The sequence below is a fragment of the Salvelinus sp. IW2-2015 genome, linkage group LG25 (assembly GCF_002910315.2).
Source record: "Salvelinus sp. IW2-2015 linkage group LG25, ASM291031v2, whole genome shotgun sequence".
NCBI classification, from domain to species: domain Eukaryota; kingdom Metazoa; phylum Chordata; class Actinopteri; order Salmoniformes; family Salmonidae; genus Salvelinus; species Salvelinus sp. IW2-2015.
In genome coordinates, this window is record NC_036865.1 from 21,563,510 (window position 1) to 21,588,264 (window position 24,755).

Sequence of the window (24,755 nt, forward strand, 5' to 3'; positions counted from 1 at the left end):
CTTCTAAAAAAAAACGACTCAATCATTCAATTCACTAGTTATAACTACTCACATGGTTGCATGAATTCACTAGTTTTAGTCTAGCGTTGTCTGCGTTGCATGATCTATATTCGATTGCGGTGCGCCCTATTCGCAAAAAAGGACTGCTGTGCTTCAGACGTGTACCTAACCAATACAGCGAATCAAGTGCCATTCTCTAAACATCAATATACACAGAAGTTATAATCTTTGAAAACTGCACATTTTAGCTAAAAGAAATCACAGGATAGACTCAGGCACTATATACACTACGGTTGAAAAAATGTGTCACTTCTCGGGCGTTCATTGCACACAGAGTCAGGGTATATGCAACAGTTTGGGCCGCCTGGCTCATTGCGACTCAATTTGCCAAGTTTTACGAGATCTATGACATAAACATTGAAGGTTGTGCAATGTAACAGGAATATTTAGACTTATGCGATTGCCACCCGTAGATAAAACACGGAACGGTTCCGTATTTCACAGAAGTATAAACGATTTTTGTTTTCGAGGATTATCGTTTCCGGTCGACCATTTATGAATGACTAAAGGCGCGTATTTGCTGTGTGTCATCATATGTTATAATTAAGTCTTGCTTTGATTAGAGAGCAGTCTGGCACTGAGCGATGGTACGGCACCAGCAGCTCGTAAGCATTCATTCACAACAGCTACTTTCGTGCGTTTGCCAGCAGCTCTATCGCACATCTTCAAGCACTGTGGCGCTGTTTATGAGCTCAAGACCTATCAACTTCCTCCGAGATTAGGCTGGGTGTAACTCCGATGTGTAAATGGAGCTATTGCTAGTTAGGCGGGTGCGCCAAAGCGTTTAACAGAACTCCACTCCCCGCCCTCTGAGACTTGATTACTGTTCCCCTATCCTTCTGCATGAGGTAACGCATGACCTTCGACGGCGGTGCGCTTTTTCGATGTGTCTCCTGTTCCAGTCCATTCGTAGCGGCCGAGGACGAGCGTGGAAAGCTCATACGGTTTCACACTGGCCAATACTGAAAGTTGGCCTATAAGAACATCCAATAGTCAACAGGTATATGAAATACAAAATGGTCATAGTAGACGAATAATCCTATAATCCTATTAATAACTACAAACTGAACACCACTTCTTACTGGGAATATCGAAAGAACTATGTTAGAGAAAGGGCAAACCACCAGCGTCATATGATTGCTTCCATGTTCTGAGCAAGGAACTTTAAACGTTAGCTTTCTTACATTGTGCACATCTATCGCAGCTTTTACCTTTCCTTCTCCAACACTTTGTTTTTGCCATTATTAAACCAAAAGTCTGACACAATCGTTCACTTATTTATTCTAGAGGCCTAAATTGATGTTATTGATTATTATATTAAGTTAAATAAGTGTTCATCACTCAATTGTTGTAATTGTCACTTATTACAATAAATAAAAATGTTTAAAAAAATTTTATATAAAAAAATAAAAATCGGGCGATAACGGTATCGGCTTTATTTGTCCTCCCAATAACGGTATCGTGTTGAAGAAAATCATAATTGGCTCGACCTCTACCCTGTAATAGCCATGTTATTTTCTACTCCCTGTATATAGCCATGTTTTATTTTATACTCCCTGTATAAGCCATGTTATTTTCTACCTCCCTGTATATAGACCATGTTTAGTTATTTTCTACTCCCTGTATATAGCCATGTTATTTTCTACTCCCTGTATATAGCCATGTTATTTTCTACTCCCTGTATATAGCCATGTTATTTTTAGTCATTATGTGTATTTATTATTCACCATGTATTTATTCCTCGTGTCACTATTTCCATTTTATCTTTAACTCTGCATTGTTGGAAAATGATCCATAAGTAAGCATTTCACTGTTAGTCAACACCTGTTGTCTACGAAGCATGTGACAAATAAAATTAGATTTTGACTTGAACTACCAGAGAGGGAAGTGAAATCATCCCTCCCCATGAGAAACATAGAGATAAAAACATGTGAACACATATATCCAGGTGTGGATTGAATCATCGTGGAGGCTACAAACKTGAGTAAATTGTTGCCATCCTAATTTCCAAGTTAAGTATTGCTAGGTATGTAAACTCAAATGGTGACGAGGGCAATGTCATACAACACGTACTGGTGCGTGGAGGGCAGAAGGGAGCGGGCACGCTGCCGTTGGCCTGGCTGGTGTCCCAGGGGACACAGTGGTCCCTAAGCCAGACACAGCGGATGCCAGGGCCGGCGTTGGCACAGCGCGGCTCCTCACTGAAGGCCTGGCAGCTGGGAGGGGTGTAGACCAGCACGTCATTCAGCAGCACACCAGAGAAACCACCAAACACATACATTGACCTGGGGAGAGAACACAACACAGAGTACACATCATTACCAGGGAACACTGAGGAAACTGATGAAAGAAAACTGAGATAAAAAACTACAAATATCAAGTAACGGATGGGCAATATACTGGATGCAAGTGACTGACCCATTGCTGACGACRGAGGTGTGGCCAAAGCGGTTGACGTCACGRTGGAGATCTGGTCTGGGCAGCACTTTCCATTCATCACAAGCTGAAACAAACATGCACAGAGATCAGGCTACAGGTTTGGCTTCAGTAGGAACATTTGACATATAAGAAGTACTTTTCAAAAACGTGTGTAGGGTCAAGCACTCAACCGCTATACCAAGAAATTATACCGCCACTGTGACCCGCCACACCCTACTCATACTATCACCCAAGCAACCGTGACTGAAACCCCCCTGGACCCCAGAATGAGCTGTATATTTAAGGCCTCTAACGCTCTGTAGCCTGGTAATCTGAGCTCCTTGGCATTTGTTCTCTGCAGCCCACCCAATCTGCCAAGCTCTCTCGGTTACATGCTTTTTAATTCAGCAATTAACCCAGCTCCAGGTCCATTACCTAGCAACAGGGGAGAAGTGTTCTTTTCCTGTGTTCCTTTCTTGCCTGGATTTCATTTCAGTATGCCTGTACCATACCACCCTACCGTACATACTGAAAAACAGAACAGCACCGGGACTGGGTACACCCCCCCCTCGTCTGCACTGTTGCGCGTGCACACACACACAACAATGGAAGTGTCAACTCTGAATTATTAACGCGTATGAGAATCCTGTGGACATAGAAGCTGTGGAACCAAAGGGAACAGTGGAGAATGGCCTGTATGAATATCATGATCCCCCTGGCTCTGTATAATGGCTGTAGGACTGGGTGTGCTGTACCAAGCCCAGGTGTGATTAACACTGTGTGTGTGAGCATACCAGAGCACTAGGGGCCATAACCTACACACAGGGCTGTCATAAACAACTAACCGCAGCTAGAAAAGATACCTTTACGATTGCAAAAAAAAAATATATATATATATATATACACACTGCTCAAAAAAATAAAGGGAACACTTAAACAACACAATGTAACTCCAAGTCAATCACACTTCTGTGAAATCAAACTGTCCACTTAGGAAGCAACACTGATTGACAATAAATTTCACATGCTGTTGTGCAAATGGAATAGACAAAAGGTGGAAATTATAGGCAATTAGCAAGACACCCCCAATAAAGGAGTGATTCTGCAGGTGGTGACCACAGACCACTTCTCAGTTCCTATGCTTCCTGGCTGATGTTTTGGTCACTTTTGAATGCTGGCGGTGCTCTCACTCTAGTGGTAGCATGAGACGGAGTCTACAACCCACACAAGTGGCTCAGGTAGTGCAGCTCATCCAGGATGGCACATCAATGCGAGCTGTGGCAAGAAGGTTTGCTGTGTCTGTCAGCGTAGTGTCCAGAGCATGGAGGCGCTACCAGGAGACAGGCCAGTACATCAGGAGACGTGGAGGAGGCCGTAGGAGGGCAACAACCCAGCAGCAGGACCGCTACCTCCGCCTTTGTGCAAGGAGGAGCACTGCCAGAGCCCTGCAAAATGACCTCCAGCAGGCCACAAATGTTTGATTTCACAGAAGTGTGATTGACTTGGAGTTACATTGTGTTGTTTAAGTGTTCCCTTTATTTTTTTGAGTAGTGTATATCATTAAAGTATAATTCACTGCAGCTGCTATTTAGCAATCCTAGGGTGGTGGTGGTGGGCGCACAGGGTATCAATGATAGTTTGATTACCAATCTCCTAGGACCATGGTCATGAACTGCWCTGAACCATGGGTAGACTACAATGAGTATACCTGAAGCAGCTCTGACAACACAGCCCAGAATGTAGAGAGACTATTTTTCCATCTGTGATTATCTACCAACCGTCCCTCAAAACGCATTTAGCCTCCCCAGGGCAAACAAATAACAGAGAAAAAATTATAGTCAACAAAGTCGATTTCTTCTCTTTGTCAATATCACCAGGCAAATCATGTTAAATTGAGACAGCACAACGTTCAGTTTTCCCATTGTTAGTGGGATCCTAGGAGAGGATAAACGTCAACCTCTTTACATAGCGTTTTTGAATTGTTTATTATGTAGCTGCCTCTGAATAGGACTTGATAAACAAGTTTATTCATCCATTGATCTTGTTTGTTGGGGATACCACACTGTGAACAGAGTAATGGCTCTGAGAGCGATCACAATCCTGTGCTTTACCGTTTCATTTTACAATTCTCTGATGCTTTACAGACCACACGTCCACTCTTGCAAAATGTAAATGTGGCATTTACACAGATATAAACTGTTCCTGGCCGTTAAATGTGCAGCCAGGTTGCAAACGACCACACTCAGTGCATGGCTAATTGTGATATCACTGTTTAAAGGGAAAGACAGTCCAGATCAGAAGGCGCTTTTTCATCACATCCTAAAGACCAAGGTGTTCTCTGCCAGGGCCATGGTGTAGTCACCCTGATGAGCTCTCTCAGCCGGTCACTCAGACCCACACTGCTTTCTTATCAAATTTAATTGTACTCATCRCATACACMGTTTACAGAAGGTATTAAAGGCGCAGCAAAATGTCGATGTGCTAGCTCCCTCAACAATGCAGTACATTCATCAATATCAATAATAAGAGTCAAATCAAAATAAGATAAGAGATGTGCGTAGGTGATCCAGTGGTTAAAGGGACAGACCAAAATAAGTATTTGTGACATCCGCCCCATCACCAGTAGTTCAATTGGAATCCTGACTTTGGCACTATCTAAGGCCTAATACCTATCGTGAAGCCTGGAGCTAGAGTAAATCAATAACCCAGACATGCACTGACAGTCAGCCAAATGCGTCTCCACACCATCTGATGTGTACTGGAGATGAATGATTTTGCAGGATCCTTGCCTTTATATTGAAACTCCCTGATACTCATCACAACGCTCCCCCCCATTTCATTTCCTCCCAGGATATTGGCAGAAGAACCATGAATAATGAACAGGGAGAAAGGGGGAGATGACAGGGGAATCAGCAGACAAAATCRTCAGCACACCATCTTGAAGGGGAAATCAAACCTAATTTAAATGGAAGACTTAAAGGAACATTCCACCCAAAAACGATATTTTGGTATTTGTTTCATTAGTCCATTGTTGATATAGTCCCAAAATGTAAAGCATGTCAGCAATCAAGTTTAAGATATGTAACTTTCATTTTGATGCAAAATGCAGTATTATATGATGCAAAATATATTTTGCTGTATTTCTGTATTTCTGTACTTTGAAAGTTGAATATCTTGAAAACCTGATTGCTGACATGCAAAACATGTTGGGACTATATCAACAATGRGCTAATGAAACAAATACCACAGATTATATTGCAGCACCAGAAAATTAACAGGGCACTCTTGTTGAAGACGTCACTGCCAGTTGCCTTTCAGGGGGTAGGGGGTGGTGGGGGGACAAAACATTTTTAATTAGAGTTCATTTCACCCAAATCTAATTAGAATTATGAGGATGGGGTGATGAGGGGAGAAAAGAATTAAACGCAAATTAAAACTGCCTTGTGTCGACCTGAATTTAATCTCTCGCAGAAGAAAAGCACAAAAAGCTAATAACGCTCTCCCCCTCCAAGGTTAGCAGAGAGAAACAAAAACAAATTAGCGCTTAAAACCATCTCAGCATGAGTGGCGGAGCCGACAGAGAGAGAGCAGCAGAGTAATGCCTCTTCCACAGGTGGAACTAATTAATTAGCTCACAGAGAGTGGAGCAGAGAGGAGAGGAAGTCCTATCAGTCCATTAACTACTGAATGAGACTTCCTTGAAACTGGTGAAACCTGTTGACACTTGAAGTGATGAAACATCTCATGTACTGTAGTAGGCTACAATGTCTTTCAGCATCACATGAGTAAAAAGCATCACTCACCATAGATAGGTTTTGATCTGGGTTCAGGCATGCTTTCTAACCAAAATGCCAAACTGTTCCATTACTGTACAGACAATACAGTACCTAAAGCGAAAATGCTTTCCACRAACCTGTTCACTCTAAACTCAGAATAAAAAAGAAACGTCCCTTTTTCAGGACCCTGTCTTTCAAAGATAATTCGTAAAAATTCAAATAACGTCACAGATCTTCATTGTAAAGGGTTTAAACACTGTTTCCCATGCTTGACCCCCCCTTTGTTCAGGGACACATTATTCAATTTCTGTTAAGTCAGAAGTCTGTGGTCTGTGGAACTTGTTCAGTTTATGTCTCAGTTGTTGAATCTTGTTATGTTCATACAAATATTTACACATGTTAAGTTTTCTGAAAATAAATGCAGTTGACAGTGAGATGGCGTTTCTTTTTTTGCTGAGTTTAGAAGAAGCTGATGATGGAGATTGTTGACTCATTTCATTATAAAGCCAAATTAACAATGTCCAGTGACAACCCAGTACTCTAGGGCCTATAATGAATGACAGGTTTCTGTGAGGCYAGCCCTTTAGCCATGCCAAGCAGACATATCTGGCCAAACACTGGCTTGTATACCAGAGCACCAATCACAGAGAGTGGTCTTGCCTGGGCTTCAGTGTAGAGTCTAGATCACACTCCTCAAGCCAAGCATCAGTCTAGCTACCACCTTGAACATAAAACAATCTATTGCTTCCAGATTATAGAAGTGACATTGGACTTTTTATCCCTTGGAGTGGCCTACTCAGGGTGATTGGACTGGCTATTTAGCTGAATAACAATGAGAGTGAAGCAGTGACCTTCCATGACTGCATGAGAACGCTTGGAAGGTATAGAGTCAAGTTTTTCAACTTTCTTCAAACATCTAATCTGGATCCTAACTAGAAAATAAACGTTCCCCTTTAATGGATTTTCTTTCTTCGAACCTAAACATTGAGTCTCTGTCTATCTCCATCTGTCTCTCAATTCAACTTAAGGGCATTATTGGCATGGGAAACATATGTTAACATTGCCAAAGCAAGTGAAGTAGATAATAAACAAAAGTGAAATAAACAATAAAAATGAACAGTAAACATTACACTCAAAAGTTCTAAAAGAATAAAGACATTTTCAAATGTAAATTATGTGCAAAGTACAAAAGGTAAAAAATAAACAAACATAAATATATGGTGTATTTACAATGGTGTTTGTTCTTCACTGGTTGACCTTTTCTTGTGGCAACAGGTCACAMATCTTGCTGCTGTGATGGCACACTGTGGTATTTCACCCAATAGATATGGGASTTTAWCAAAATTGSATTTGTTTTTTAATTCTTTGTGGGTCTGTGTAATCTGAGAGAAATATGTGTCTCTAATATGGTCATACATTTGGCAGGAGGTTAGGAAGTGCAGCTCAGTTTCCACCTCATTTTGTGGACAGTGTGCACATAGCCTGTCTTCCCTTGAGAGCCAGGTCTGCCTACAGCGGCCTTTTCCCAATGGTTAGGCTATGCTCACTGAGTCTGTACATAGTCAAAGCTTTCCTAAAGTTTGGGTCAGTCACAGTGGTCAGGTATTCTGCCACTGTGTACTCTGTTTAGGGCCAAATAGAATTCTAGTATGCTCTGTTTTTTGTTAATTCTTTCCAATGTGTCAAGTAATTATCTTTTTGTTTTTTCTCATGATTTGGTTGTGTTTAATTGTGTTGCTGTCCTGGGGCTCTGTGGGGTGTGTTTGTGAACAGAGCCCCAGGACCAGCCTGCTAAGGGGACTCTTCTCCATCTCTCTGTAGGTGATGGCTTTGTTATGGAAGGTTTGGGAATCGCTTCCTTTAGGAGATTGCCGAATTGAACGGCTCTTTTCTGGATTTTGATTATTATCGGGTATCGGCCCAATTCTGCTCTGTATGCATTATTTGGTGTTTTACGTTGTACACAGAGGATATTTTTGCAGAATTCTGCATGCAGTCTCAATTTTGTGTTTGTCCCATTTCGTGAATTCTTGCTTGGTTGAGCAGACCCCAGACCTCACAACTATAAAGGGCAATGGGTTATATAACTGATTCAAGTATTTTTAGCCAGATCCAAAATTCGTATGTCGAAATTTATGTTCCTTTTGATGGCATAGAAGGCCCTTCTTGCCTTGTCGCTCAGATCGTTCACAGCTTTGTGGAAGTTACCTGTGGCACTGATGTTTAGGCCGAGGTAAGTATAGTTTTTTGTGTGCTCTAGGGCAACGGAGTCTAGACTGAATTTGTATTTGTGGTCCTGGCAACTGGACCTTTTTTGGAACAYCATTATTTTTGTCTTATTGAGATTTACTGTCAGGGCCCAGGTCTGACAGAATCTGAGCASAAGATCTAGGTGCTGCTGTAGGCCCTCCTTGGTTGGGGAAAGAAGCACCAGATCATCAGTAGACATTTGACTTCATAATCTAGTAGGGTGCGGCCGGGTGCTGCAGACTGTTCTAGTGCCCTCGCCAATTCGTTGATATACATGTTGAAGAGGGTAGGGCTCAAGYTGCATCCCTGTCTCAACCCACGACCCTGTGGAAAGAAATGTGTTTTTTGCCAATTTTAACCGCATACTTGTTTGTGTACATGGATTTTATAATGTTGTATGTTTTTCCCCCAACACCACTTTCTATCAATTTGTATAGCAGACCCTCATGCCAAATGGAGTCAAATGCTTTTTTGAAATCAACAAAGCATGAGAAGACTGCCTTTGTTTTGGTTTGTTTGTTTGTCAATTAGAGTGTGCAGGGTGAATACGTGGTCTGTCGTTTGGTAATTTGGTAAAAAGCCAATCTGACATTTGCTCAGTACATTGTTTTCACAAAGGAAATATGAGTCTGCTGTTAATGATAATGCAGAGGATTTTCCCAAGGTTGCTGTTTACGCATATCCCACGCTAGTTATTGGGGTCAAATTTGTCTMCACTTTTGTGGATTGGAAGATGCCAGAGCTAAGGATGATGTTAAAAAGTTTAAGTATAGCCATTTGTAATCTGTATATTTTATCATTTCATTGAGGATACCATCAACACCACAGGCCTTTTGGGGTTGGAGGGTTTGTATTTTGTCCTGTAGTTCATTCAATGTAATTGGAAAATCCAGTGGGTTCTGATAGTTTTTAATAGTTGATTCTAAGATTTGTATTTGATCATGTGAACTCAGGCAAAAAAATTAACTTCGCCTTTTTCAGGACACCTGTCTTTTCATAAGATTATTCCGTAAAAATCCAATAACTCACAGATCTTCATTGTAAAGTTTTTAAACCACGGTTCCCCATGCTTGGTTAAATGGACCCATAACAATTAACGAACATGCACCTGTGGAACGGTCAGTTAAAGACACTAACAGCTTACAGACGGTAGGCAATTAGGTCAACAGTTATGAAACGTAGGAACTAATGGGCAATAAATTGCAATGGTCCGTATTGTGAGACGCCTAAAGAGAGCGCTACAGGGAGACAGGACGGACAGCTTGACGCGTCCTCGCAGTGGCAGACACGTGTAAACACCTGCAGCAGGATCGGTACATCCGAACATGACACCTGGCGGGACAGGTACAGGATGGGAACAACAACTGGACCCGAGCTTACACCAGGCTCCATCCGTCTCAGTGTCAGACTGTCCGAATAGGCTGAGAGAGGCTGGACTGAGGGCTTGTAGGCCTGTTTGTAAGGCAGGTCCCTAAAAGACATCCGGCAACATCGTACTGCCTATGGCAAAACGCATGCCGCTCCTGGACGCAGACAAGGACTGGAAAAAGTGCTCTTCACTGACGAGGTCGCGGTTTTGTTCTCCCCAGGGGTGATGGTCGGATTCGCGTTTATTCGTCGAAGGAATGAGCGTTACACCGAGGCTTGTGGCTCTGGAGCGGGATCGATTTGGAGGTGGAGGGTCGGTCATGTCTAGGCCGGTGTGTACAACATCATCGGACTGAGCTTGTTGTTATTGGCAGGCATCTCACTCTGTGCGTTACAGGGAAGACATCCTCCTCTCATGTGGTATCCTTCCTGTAGTGCTCATCCTGACATGACCCTCCAGCATGACAATGCAACAGCCATACTGCTCGTTCTGTGCGTGATTTCGCTGCAAGACAGGAATGTCAGGTGTTCTGCCCATGGCCAGTGAAGAGCGGGATCTCAAATCCCATTGAGCACGTCTGGGACCTGTTGGATCGGCAGGGTGTGGGGCTAGGGCCATTCCCCCCAGAATGTCCGGGAACTTGCAGGTGCCTTGGTGGAGAGTAGGGTAACATCTCACAGCAAGAACTGGCATATTTGGTGCAGTCCATGAGGAGGAGATGCACCTGCAGTACTTAATGGCAGCTGGTGACCACACATACTGACTGTTACTTTTGATTTTGACCCCCCCTTGTTCAGGGACACATTATTCTCATTTTGTCACATGTCTGTGGAACTTGTTATGTTCATACAAATATTACACATGTTAAGTTTGCTGAAATAAACGGCTGTTGACAGTGACACTTTTTTTTGCTGAGTTTATAAGTTTTTGGCTGTTTGTTCTTTGTTATAGGGCAAAAATATTGGAGAAAGGGGTTTACCCATACATGTCCGTTTTGGATAGGATAACTCTTCGTGTTGTTGTTTGTTTAGTGGTTTAACATTTTCCAGAAGTGGTTAAAGTCTATGTGATTCTTCTGTGTACATTGAGCTGATTTCTGATGTGCTGTTCCTTCTTTTTCCGTAGTCTCTCCCTCCTCCCTTTTTGCTCGCACAGACTTCCTGCATCCTCCCCCCTTGCCTCCCTCCTGCATCACACCCCTCCTCCTGCCTGCCTGCCTGCCTCCCACCCTCCTCCTCCTTGCATCACACTCCCTCCTCCTTGCCTTCCTCCCTTCCCTGCATCCCACCCTCCCTCCTTGCTTGCTTGCTCCCCTCCCTCCCTCCGCTGGGCATCACACCCCTCCGCTGCCTTCCCCGCCTTGCCGGATCCGATCACACCCTCCTCCTTCATTCATCCCTGCTGATCACCCCCTGCCTTCCTTCCTTCCCTCTCTGTCATCAGCATGTCCTGTAATGCCCCTGCAGAGTCACAGTATTCAAAACTAATATTCATATAAGAGCAGACGCCATCTGGCCAGCTCCCATTCTATAGCTCTTTATGGGGCGTTAATGATCCCCACTGTATTACTGAAAGGTGATTTGTTACTCACATCAGATCTCACGTAAAAAACCCAGGGGATCCAGAAACACACAGGAAGGAACACACACAGCTCTAAACCTTTAGTACCAACTCCAAATACAAGAGCAAAACAACTTTCCCGGAGTAATGAAGTCTATTATGAGTTACGACTACCTTTTGGTTTATGGCTAGTTCCACTTTTCAAATGTAAAGAATGTCTACCGTAACTGTTAAAACAGAACGTGATCCTCCATCTCAGGTATCCGAGGCTGGGTATTCACCCCTAGGGAAAAGATACACTATATATACAAAAATATGTGGACACCCCTTCAAATTAGTGGATTTGGCTATTTCAACCACACCRGTTGCTGACAGATGTATAAAATCGAGCACACAGTCACGCAATCTCCATTGACAAAACATTGGCAGTAGAATGGCCTTAYTGAAGTGCTCAGTGACTTTCCACGTGGCACCGTCATAGGATTTCATTTCTGCCCTGCTAGAGCTGACCCGGTTAAGTGCTGTTACTGTGAAGTGGAAACGTCGAGGAGCTACAACGGCTCAGCCGCAAAGTGGTAGGCCACACAAGCTCACAGAACAGGATCGCCGAGTGCTGAAAAGCGTAACGCGTAAAAAAAAGTCTGTCCTCAGGTGCAACACTCACTATTGAGTTCCAAACTACCTTTGGAAGCAACATCAGCACAATAACTGTTTGTCGGGAGCTTCATGAAATGGGTTTCCATGGCCGAGCAGCCGCACACAAGCTAAAGATCACCATGTGCAATCCCAAGCTTCGGCTGAAGTGTTGTAAAGCTCGCCACCATTGGACTCTGGAGCAGTAGAAACGCGTTCTCTGTAGTGATGTATCACACTTTGCCATCTGGCAGTCCAACAGACGAATCTGGGTTTGGTGGATGCCAAAAGAACGCTACCTGCATAGTGCCAACTGTAAAATTTGGTGGAGGAGGAATAATGGTCGTGCTGTTTTTCATGGTTCGGACTAGGCCCCTTAGTTCCGTTCGGACTAGGCCCCTTAGTTCCATTGAAGGGAAATCTTAACGCTACAGCATAGAATGACATTCTAGAAGAGTTTAGGGAAGGCCCTTTCCTGTTTCAGCATGACAATGCCCCCGTGCACAAAGCGAGGTCCATAAAGAAAGGGTTTGTGGAAGAACTTGCCTGGCCTGCACAGAGCACTGACCTCAACCCCATTGAACATCTTTGGGATGAATTGGAACGCCGACTGCGAGCCAGGCCTAATCGCCCAACATCAGTGCCCGACCTCACTAATGCGCTTGTGGCTGAATGGAAGCAAGTACCCGCAGCAACGTTCCAACATCTAGTGGAAAACCCTCCCAGGAGAGTGGAGGCTGTTATAGCAGCAAAGGGGAACCAACTCCAAATTAATGCCAATGATTTTGAAATGAGATGTTCGACGAGCATACTTTTGGTCATGCAGTGTATCTTAGCTTTGCACTTCAACTTGACTTTCATAAAGCCTAGTGCTGCTATATGTTGAGGTCAAAGGTCAGTGAACACACTTTCCCTAGGGCTGCAGAATGTCACCTGTCAGTTCTTCTTTGGTTACGCACACTGTGTGTCTCTGTGGACCCAGGCCTGGGAGGCAACTAACAGTGGAGAATGACAAATGACAACTATGGCTTTAGGGGTCAGGGTTCAACCCTGATGGGAGTGAATTGGTGGGTGGCCACACGCTTGTAGCAATGAACATCACATGTATGATGTTTGCATGGAGGAATGTGTGGTATTGTATGGTGAGGGGGTTGGTTACACTTATTTAAGTACAGGTAAAGTAGGTAACTTCTATTCATGTACCATATGCCCAGAGGTTGAAGCTGGTAACTCATATTTTCAAAACAAAATAAACAGGAGTCAAATATAGTCAGCTCAAAACATAAGGATTGTGTCAAACCAACAACAGATGGACTATCACTAGCCTAGCGAGGACCAGCTGCACCATCACTAGCCTAGCGAGGACCAGCTGCACCATCACTAGCCTAGCCAGAACCAACTATACCATCACTAGCCTAGCCAGAACCAGCTTAACCATCACTAGCCTAGCCAGAACCAGCTTTACCATCACTAGCCTAGCCAGAACCAGCTATACCATCACTAGCCTAGCCAGAACCAGCTTTACCATCACAAGCCTAGCCAGTACCAGCTTTACCATCACTAGCCTAGCCAGGACCAGCTGCACTATCCATAGCCTAGCCAGGACCATAAGCCTAGCCAGGACCAGCTGCACAATCCATAGCATAGCGAGGACCAGCTGCATTATCACTAGCCTAGCCAGGACCAGCTATACCAACAACAGATGAGGATGTGGTTCTTACCTATGATGTGTGCATGCATATGATTGGTACTTACCCATGTCGTAGGCCAGGAAGTCAGCAGAGAAGCACTTGGCTCCGTTACTGAGGGACGTGTCGTTGTGGGTGTTTCCTCCAAACACCAGCAGAGTCCCACTGCTCAGCACTGCTGTGTGGAGGTACCGCGCCAGACCACTCTCTCTCAGGATCATCCTGTCAACACACACACATCAGCACTGTACTCAGTCACCATGCTAATGTTTTAATGTGTCAATTATGAGAGAGTGTACGCGAGTGCGTGCGTATCCATCCCTGGGTGTGGATTACAGCAGTGTGTGGGCCAGTCTGGGTCACGTGGCTTATGTAAGGGAACAGTTGGTCTGAAGGTCACTCTCCATAGGCTAGGTCAAATACCCAGACAGACGCCATCAATAATGTGGCACCATGGACACACACACACACACACACACACACACACACACACACACACACACACGGGAAACTGTACAGGAATATGTCTGAGCCCAATCTACCACCTCCCTTCCTCTCCTCTGCTCGGGTCAAGGTGCACAGTCCCCACGTTCTGCTTAAGAACACTGCTCTATCACTAGCCTACCAGACCACTGGGAATATCACTAGCCTAGCAGGACCAATACGCCTACCCAGACCACGCTGTCCTAACTGACTAACCAACCAGGACCGTGTAGTTATCACTAACCTATCCAGCCCGCTTAACTATCATCAAGCCAAGCGAGGAACCAGCATGTACTATCCCACTGACTAGCGCAGGACCAGCTGCCATATCACGAGCCTAGCAACCAGCCTAGTACTATCCCTAGCCACCAGACAATAGCCTACCAGGACAGCTTACTATCCAACTACTCTAGCCAGGTACCACGCTTGTACCTTCACTAGCCAAGGGAGGACCACTGTCCTATCCAATAGACTGCGAGACGCAGCTGCCACTATCACAGCCTAGCCAGGACCAGCATACTAATCCTAGCTAAGCCAGAACAGACTGACTATCCCTCGCTCCAGACCAGCTGCTACTACTCTAGCCTAAGCACAGGACCACATACCTGAGCCCATGACATCCATCCCACTAGCCAGGAGACAGCTGTCACTATCCCTAGCCAGAGCAGCTGCACTATCTCCTACCAGGAGCAGCTGCACTATCCCTACCAGGCAGCAGCTGCGACATCCACTAGTCCTAGCCAGTAACCAGCTACTATTCACAGCCTAGCCAGGACCGCATATACCAAGCCAGGATCAGCAGCCACCCAGACCAGCCACTTATCACCTAGCCAGGACCACATGTACGATCCCGAGCCTAGCCAGGACCAGCTGTACGATCCCAGCCAGGACCAGCTTACGATCCCGAGCCTACCAAGACCAGCTGTACGATCCCAGCCAGCCAGTGAGAAAATCCGAGCCTAGCCAGGACCAGCTGTACGATCCCGACCTAGCCAGACCAGCTTACATCCGATCTAGCCAGACAGCATACCATCACGAGCCTAGCCAAGACCAGCATTACTATCACTAGCTTACCAGGATCAGCTATACTATCCCAGCTGCACTATCCTACCCCTAGCCGAACCATAACCTAGCCAGGACCAGCTACTATCCCTATACAAGCCAGACCAGCTGTACAATCCACAGGTTAGCCAGATCAGCTGTACTATCCACAGGGCTAGCCAAGACCAGCAGACTAGCCGGACCAGATGTACTATCCCTAGCGAGGCACCAATTGTACTATCCATTATACTAGCGAGGACAGCTGCACTCACAAGCCTAGCCAGGACCAGCTATACTATCATAGCAGCCAGACCACTAACTATCTCTAGCTAGCGAGGACCAGGCATAATATCCCTAGCCTAGCCAGGACCAGCTGCACTATCCCTAGCCTACCCAGAACCAGCTGTACTATCACAGCCTAGCCAGGACCAAAAAGCCTAGCAGGGATCAGCAGCCCTAGCGAGGGACCACTTACTATTCACTAGCCTAGCCAGCTGTACTATCACTAGCCTAGCCAGCTGTACTATCACTAGCCTAGCCAGCTGTACTATCACTAGCCTAGCCAGGATAGCTGTACTATCACTAGCCTAGCAGTGTGTGTGGGACTATTCCCTCACTTTCTACAGCTATGAAACAACTGCTCAGATGAAACAGAGAAAGAAGTGAGTGGGGGGATAATCAAAGGGTGTACCCTCCTCTGTCACCCATCCATCTGTCAAGGTTCAGTGGAGGCCATTCCCCTTCTTTCATATCACCCTTCTCATACAATCTCTGTTTCACTGTAAATCTCTCTCGCTATACCTTCCTTAACTTTCCAGCATGTGCTGTATGTTCATGTAGTAGTAATAGTAATAATAATAATAATAATAAGGTGGTGCTTATATTTCTCACATGTACAAGTGTGTATTAATGAGACACCCTCGGAGAGTGGGGTCACAGACATTTTGGCGCTGTGTGTCTAAATATGTGTACCTCCCAACAATAGAATGCTGTATGTTGTACCTCCCAACAATAGAATGCTGTATGTGTACCTCCCAACAATAGAATGCTGTATGTGTACCTCCCAACAATAGAATGCTGTATGTGTACCTCCCAACAATATAATGCTGTATGTGTACCTCCCAACAATATAAAGCTGTATGTGTACCTCCCAACAATATAATGCTGTATGTGTACCTCCCAACAATATAATGCTGACTATTGCATTAGTGTGCTTTTTCAATTCGGGCCTTTCAACTATCCAGCAGTGAGCGTCTAGGCACCGTGTCTGAACATAGGCAAGCATCTTTGTGTTAAACATGGCGGCTGACATCTACCTAATAGAAGGGATGTGAAAAGTGTCCAAAGCAATTTGCTTTTCCGCAAAACATCTGTACACTGAACATCACTAAACAAACTGCAGGGCAATGTTTTCACTTCCAATGGAAACGACAGCTGAAAACATGTTGCAGTGGACGATGGCCGTCCACTCGAGAGAAAGTCTCGACAGACAGGACCAACCAAAACACACACACACACAGGAATGTCCTGAGTGTGTCTCACACACGGCCCACCCAGTCTACCCACCTGTTATTAGACCGTGCCAGGTCCAATAGAACGTCTGTAGCTCCAAACCACTCCTGACCTGTTTGGGCCGGGGGGGAGGACTAGTGTGCTCACTGCCTGTCACTACGCTTTTCTTCACTTTCTGTAGGCCCCTCAAGAGTAATTCTCTACATAGATCACTGGGGGTTTCACCATTGAACAGTGTTGTTTTAAACTCATCCTGACAACAAGTAGACAAGTAGCAAGTCTAAACTCCAACACAGAGGGAGCAAAGAAATACATGAAATGCATTGCCTCATAACTAGGGAGTTTAGCAAATAAATGCATTATGCTACTGGGGCACTGGGGAAAATATGCTTACTTTACACACCTTATTCTCAGGGCTGGCAAATTGATATAGCTTGTGAACTCTCAAGTGAATATGCATCCACTGATACAAGCACAAAAAGCGAGACAGACAAAACAGAGACCGGCAGAGACGGACAGAGTCAGACAGAGAACCAGGCAGACAGACACTCTACCAAGCTAATCACTCACCAAGTCTGTGTCTGGACCTCATAGCGATACAGTTCGTCCACCAGGCCATACTTGTTGGCAGGCAGGGCCTTGTAGCCCCCGTGGACGTACACACACCTGCTGGAGCTGTCATACACACTGCTGTGGCCATAGCCACCCTGGACGATGGCCCCGTTGGTCTCAGGGACCTGCCAGGAGTTTGTCCCTGTGTAACAGAGGCAGAAGAGAAGTGCATCTTAGTGTGAGTAGGCCAACATGATTGGATCAGCTTTGAGACATACAGTACGGAGAATAAGTGTGCATGCTTGTGAGTGTGTGTATAAAAAGCTGCCTCTGGGAGACAGACCGAGCCAGCAGGAGAGAGCACTGGGATGGCCCACCATGTACTTAAAGTCCCCTTGTGAGAGATGAAGGGAGGGATGGAGAGAGGGGGAGGCCACGGAACATGTGGATACACAGATGTATCCACAACTGGCAGACTCAAGTCCGTCCGAACGAAGAGGCTCAAGTCCGTCCGACGAGAGGCTCAAGTCCGTCCGAACAGAAGAGGCTCAAGTCCCGACGAACGAAGAGGCTCAAGTCCGTCCGAACGAAGAGGTCAAGTCCGTCCGAACGAGGAGGCTCAAGTCCGTCCGAACAGAGGAGACTCAACTCCAATGAGGAGGACTCAACTCCGTGCCGAATGAGAGACCTCAACTCCGTCCGAAGTGAGGAGACTCAACTCCGTCCGAATGAGGAGACTCAACTCCGTCCGAATGAGGAGACTCAACTCCGTCCGAATGTGGAGACCCGAATGAGGAGACTCAACTCCGTCCGAATGAGGAGACTCAACTCCGTCCGAATGTGATGAAATATCACAATATCCATAGTGCTCTAAATAAAACTAATTACAGGATAAATATTGTTTGATCACACACACAGAGACAGAGAGAGACGGAGCAATATGAGGGAGGGGGATGAGGGGAGAGGGATGAGTAGAACTCATTAATCATGTCTTCTCCCAGACGGTCCGGCCTAGGTGCCACCTACTCTTAATGATGAGAGAGAGAGGTGAGAAGAGAAAAGACAGAGGGCGAGACAGCGAGAGAGCGTGTGTGCATGAGGACCACGTTGGAAACACATTTTTTTATTAATACTTGTAAGTGCTATCCTCTGGGTCCACATTACACATTTTATTGTATATGTCTTTTACCCAAATCAATTACATTCACAGTCTAGTACCCACTTATTTTACCCTGAGCACTAAGTGTACCCAAGAGTACCCAAGACTGTAGATGTTCCAACTCTCTCCACAGGCTTTAATGTGGCTGAACTGGGCTGCAGTGAGCTGTCCTGCCGTAGAGTCTCCTATAGGCTAAAATGCCTTGTAATGCAGGCATTCACCTGATCGTAACCCCTCAAAACACTGCACTGCAGCGCCATCTGCTGGTATGAAAAACCTAGGGGTTCCACAATGGTCACAAGCTCTGGTCAAAGAACCTTGGCCAACAGCATTCAAGAGGACAACCTTAAAGGCTCTGTGAATAGACAGTAGGTGTTTACCATCAAAACAATTAGATTATAACAGAGTACTATGCAGGTGTGGGCACACCCAGAGGGCTTTTAATGGAAATAGGAGTGCTGTGGCTAAACATSATAGATCATGGGCCTTCCATTAAGAGATGAGTGACAGCGACACCCAATGATGACCCCAGCAACAATCTTTTCGTCGCTAAGCACCATGAAATGAATACAACGTTGCTACGGGCATCTATGGTTGTTGCTGTCACTTTGCCTATTTTGGAAGGCTCGAAATCTGCCACTGGGTWGTAGTAATGTAAAATCTGAATTCATTCATGTGGATTACTCATTATGGCTGAAAACCCCACGACCCATCCATCTAGCCACTGTTGRACCTACTGATGTTGTACTCCTGCACTTTGCTGATGTAGCTGTAGACGGGGGAGTAGCCGAAGAGAACCACCATGACCACATCCCCATTGGTCAGTTCAGCCAGGTGGGCGGAGTGACCCTCCACGGCGTAGGGCTGTCCCTGGACCAGGCTGCTGGGGTTCTTCAGGGACCAAGTACGACTAGGGATGTTGAAGACCCACAGCTCGTCTGTCACGTTGCCTGAACCAGCCTCCAGCTTCCCCCCGTACATGTAGATGTCGTCCTGAGGAGGGGGGAAAATATCAGAGGCATGAGATGACAGAGGGTTAGGGATTGTGGTTGTATAAAAACACACAAGATTAAAGGGGTTTCTATCCACGACTGCCCTCGACAGAATGTCTGCTCTCTGTGTGTTCAGTATGAAAAGGTGAGACACACCGCATTCCCCAGTGTGTGTGTGTGTTGGCGTTATTGAGCTGTACGGCCATGAGCTTCTCCTGAGAGTGTATCCTCTTTGGACCCCAATCACGACAGAGACAGACAAAGACAGACAGAGTATAGATGTGAACACCAACAATAATTGACAAAGGCTGCTGCTATAGCCCTCTCATACCGAGGTCAACTACTGGCTTCTCCCCATACACTGAATCACATGATACTACAGATAACAATCAACTACCTTAACCTGACAGTAACTTGTATATGCTACTAAAACCTTTTCAGGCATCTTGGTAGTTCAGCTGCAGGGCTCTAATGCAGCTATATAATACAGTCATAATTGCTATGGCATCCTGTTGTKACAGTGCAGACTACTACTGCACTGYAACGCTCCATTTCATTAACATAGAGCAACATACTGTAAAGTAGAGGAGCTCTGCCCACACAGGAATAACTGGAACATCCCAGCACAGTGTCGCTACACCGCAGGGGGACAATTATACCGTATCCCTGGCCACGAACACATCCACAAGGGACCCAAGAGCCTCAATGTATTTTCTGTCAAGGAAATCTGGTTCCCTCCTYCTACATTACCTCAGCACGCACTGCCAACCCCAACGGAATCTCTCACACTTATCTCGGAAACCCAGAACTAAAATATTGCGTAATTGCGTCAGTTGCTCAATACAGATCTGGGGGGAGATGCTAGGAGAAATATATGAACTCTATGCAAGTTTCAGGCTAGTCTATGGGCCAAATGTCCCCTCCCGAAATTCAGGAAGACAAGAGCACCTGTGAAATCAGGATTTGTCCAAATGATCAGTGACAAAAAAAATGGYGTACCGGAACAAGGTTCCTCGTTAGTCATCGCATCCCCAGTCTGTTGACACACACTATGATAGCATTTTTTAACCTGCCTCTGTCCATGACAGATTACTCGCACACACACACACTGTCTTGAGTCCTGTAGTAGAAGCAGTGGGGAGGGAGGGAGAGTGCACAAAACACACAGCCCAACACACAGCCCAACACACTTAATTAGTAAACACATCCGGCTGCAGGAGGGTTTAACCACCACACCACCAGCAACCCCCACACTTCCGTTTCMACCACGTGTCCCTCGGATGCTCCACTTCCGACTAAGAGGGAGCTTTTATTGAAGGTGGCTTTTTCAGATTTGTGAATACAAAATGTGAATACCAAGCAGGGGATATTATATAAACGCTATGATCTGAATGCATGCGTAAAGACGAGCTACTGCTTCTGTCGGTATATTCAAATCAGAAATGGGCGGGCAATGGGCTGTATTCCTAGCAGCAGCACACACCGTAATCTCTCAATCCTTAGAGGAGAGAGAGAGAGGAATAACATAATCCATGGTTGGGTTACAGACTTGAGGGGAATAATGTGTGTGGAGGAGAGAGAGTAGGGGAGTGTGATGTGTGGTGTGTGTGTGTGTGTGTGTGGTGTGGTGGTGTGTGTGTGTGGTCCCATCCCTGACCCCGGAAGTCTATTCTCTCATGTTCCCGTCTCCAGGTTTGTTGGCTTGATGTGTGTGCTACACTAGCTCAGCATAAGCCTTACATTAAAAACCTCAAAGTAGGTGTTCATTTATATGCTAATTGTGGATTCCTCCTTTACGTATGTGGGGCTGGTGGCCGAGGAACGGCGGCCAAACGAGGCGCTTCCCACTTACAGAGAAACTGAACAGAGTGAAGTAGCTGGGTTTTATAACAGAGTGAAGGAGCTGGGTTTTATAACAGAGTGAAGGAGCTGGGTTTTATAACAGAGGGGGGAGTTACACAGGTACAACTATAATATATCTGTTCTGACCAGGGTTTCCGTTACGAAAATGTGGCACCGGACATTTGACCCGGCAGCATTTTAATTTACCGTACCCATATGCATTGGGTGTGTAACCTGGTTAAGGCTTTCACCCACGGTGCTCAGAATGACAGGAATCCCAATTAGATGGTAATTCATATTAACAGAAGATGCAAGTGGAGGAGGAAATGATGCCCACTTTGAAGATGTTAGAATAACTGTCCACATTTAGTTTTCCTCAGCCAACAAGACGAGAAACTAACAGAAAAATCACTAGCCATTGTCAATCTACTATCCCCCATAGTAGAAMAGTTTACCTATTCTATTGGTCAGCTTGTCGAGAAATACACTTTAAAAAGCAATGAGTCTCATGCAACTGATCAGAATGTTTAGCTWAAAACTATTTTTTCACATAAGTACGGCAATGTGCACAAGGTAGTATGGCTACACACGAATGTTTGTTCCATAATGCAATTAGCAGGAAAACACTGTTGTCAAAAACATTTATTTAAAGAGGGGAGATCTAATATGCAATGAAATAAAGTTTATAGAAAATAATTACCACCACAGATATGGTCTGATTTTGGCTAGGCTACTTTGTAGCAAAGGTAAAACATGCCTCATAATATGTWGTAAAAYGTTCAGGTTTCCAACAATGAAGTCTATGTTTTCTCGATGCATACTGCCTCATTGCAAAGGGGTGTGAGACGCGCTGATGAAGCMTGCCTTCCATTAACTTTGYRTTTGCTGTTTGAGATGCTGTAGMAACAGCATTTCTATTTTTATATTGGCCAAAAGMCGGCTATTACCGGCTAACGGAAACCCTGGTACTGACTAAATGAATAATATACACAGTACCCCCTGTATATAGGCCCACTATTGTTATTTACTGAAGCTCTTTATATTATGTTGCTATTACTTGATTTCTGACTTTGGTAATGTCCTTAAAGCGCATGTTGTGAAGGTCTTGTAGATAAGAACGTTCACTGTAAGTCGTGACACCTGTTGTATTCAGCATTTCACTGTAAGGTCTACACCTTGTTTGTTGTATTCAGCATTTCACTGTAAGGTCTACACCTGTTGTATCAGCATTTCACTGTAAGGTCTACACCGTGTTGATTCAGCGCGTGATAGAATTTGATTTGATACCAGTAGAACGGTTTCTTCCATTTCCTGAAAAGTTTCCGTTTCTGATGAACTGACACCTGGAGACACCAGTGTACACCAACGTGAACGGTAAAGAAACACTGATGGGCTAAGTGTGTTCACGTCAAAGCAAGCATGGAACAGTGAAAGATAGGGTATAGGAAAGGTGGGCACAAGCCATGGCTGTCCACACATGCTCACACACACACACACACACACCACAACAAATACAGTATGCAGGAGCACGACTACACTGACACACACACACAGAGCAGAAGAGATGAATGCAGCTGTCTGAAGTTCAGCATGTTCACTGTATAGTAGCTGAGGTAATACTCCACAACAAAAACAAAAATGAAAGGTTCCCATTTAAGATTAGGTCCCTTTGAGAGAGATGGAATTTGTAAAAGGATTTCTGAATGTAATCCTAGGATAAACTACAGACAGGCATCTCAATCAGAAAAGACCTTGGTGTATCATTTCATCTACATTTCATTTCTGATCAACAACACTGCATTAGAGAATAAAACCTACTCATAAACCTTTAGACAATAAGTCCTTTCACGTTCCCTCAAAAAGAGAATGGTTCTGATGTGAACTGATAAAATGAAAACGTCACGCATGAGTCAGTGGAGTCAGAGAATAAGGGTAGGTGGGCAGTCAGAGAAAGGGCTAGCGGTCAGGTCAGAGATAAGGGGTAGCGTCAGGTCAGAGAGTAAGGCGGTTAGCGCGTCAGGTCAGAGATAAGGGGTAGCGTCAGGTGCAGAGATAAGGTGGCTATGCAGTCAGGGTCGAGAGTGATAAGGGGTTAGCGGGTCAGTCGAGATTAAGGGGGTGCGTTAGCGGTCAGGTCAGAGATAAGGGGTGGTAGCGAGTCAGGTCAGAGATAAGGGTTAGCGTCAGCGAAGATACAGGGGTTAGCGCAGGTCAGAAAAAGGGGTTGAGCGGTCAGTCAGAGATAAGGGTTAGCGGTTAGTCAAGTGATTAAAGGGTACGTTACTCAGGTCAGAGGATAAGGAGGCTAGCAAAGGTCTAGGTCAGCAGTAAGGGGGAGCGTCATAGAGTAACTGGGTTCGTCAAAGGAGGCGCAGAGATAAGGGGTTAGCAGGTCAGGTCAGTCAAGATAAGCGAGTAGCGTCTGCGTCAGAGATTACAGGGGGGTTAGCGGTCAGGTCAGAGATAAGGGGTTAGCGGTCAGGTCAGAGATAAGGGGTTAGCGGTCAGGTCAGAGATAAGGGGTTAGCAGTCAAGTCAGAGATAAGGGGTTAGCGGTCAGCTCAGGGTCAAGATGCTTGCTCATCACCCAAATCCATCTGAAGTCATGACTGTGTTACTCTACGATAGAAATATAAACCCCTGGCATGTCCCAAACACAGACTGCAGCTTAGCCTAGTTCTAAAGGTATGTTAGTACATAGATCCTTTAACATTTGCAGTATTCCTTACAAGACAAAACAATTAGTGAGGTCTTCCATGGGGGTACCATTTTAAAGTATTGTAAACTGCAAGTAATGAAGTGAGAGTCGTTCCAAAATAAACTTCTCAGCCTTTCAAGCTATAAACTCTGAGCCGTAAAATACTACTTCCATTTAACTCACGTAAACAAAGCCGGATCCCCTTAGGTCACTAACCATAGTAAGACATCTAATAGAAAATCCATTTGTCCCTCTTCATGAAAGCGACCCAAACATTTAAGAGCTTAGCAGTAAAGAAAGAGTTTTAAGTCACACACACACACACGCCAGAGGCAGACTTTCTATTTAACAGGGTTATTCAGACAGACTTCTATAGTTTCAAGGGAAGAAGAGAAAGAGCAAACAGATCAGATGTAGTCGTCATGCTTGTTTCCCCTGGTGAGCCGAAGAGTCAGTTAGCCAGAGCAAAGCCTGTAGCCCTGCTGCTCTCTGACCAACCCTGAGGGCCCCACATCCATCTTACTGCCATGTTATCTCTACTCAGACCCAGAGAGGCAATCCTCTTAACTCCCTCACCCAACAGAGAGAGAGAGGAAAAAGAGAAAATATATGTGAAGTAGAGAAACCCCCAGAGAAACAAAAAGAGCCAGATAAGAGAGAGCCCTGTCTACATGTACAGAGCCCTGTCTACATGTACAGAGCCCTGTCTACATGTACAGAGC

At 45.1% G+C, this 24,755-nt stretch overlaps 1 protein-coding gene across 2 annotated transcripts in view; it reads right to left on the minus strand.

The window, feature by feature from the left end:
- The window catches only part of LOC111951590 (attractin-like protein 1), a 91,887-nt gene that overhangs the window by 11,668 nt on the left and 55,464 nt on the right, over positions 1-24,755 (minus strand). For both annotated transcript variants that reach the window (XM_070434986.1, XM_023969757.3), the window contains exons 8-12: positions 19,239-19,494; positions 17,361-17,544; positions 13,822-13,976; positions 2,479-2,563; positions 2,134-2,345 (exon numbers count right to left, since the gene is read on the minus strand). In XM_070434986.1, coding sequence (XP_070291087.1) covers positions 2,134-2,345; positions 2,479-2,563; positions 13,822-13,976; positions 17,361-17,544; positions 19,239-19,494 — 892 coding nt within the window. The remainder of the gene's footprint in view (positions 1-2,133; positions 2,346-2,478; positions 2,564-13,821; positions 13,977-17,360; positions 17,545-19,238; positions 19,495-24,755) is intronic.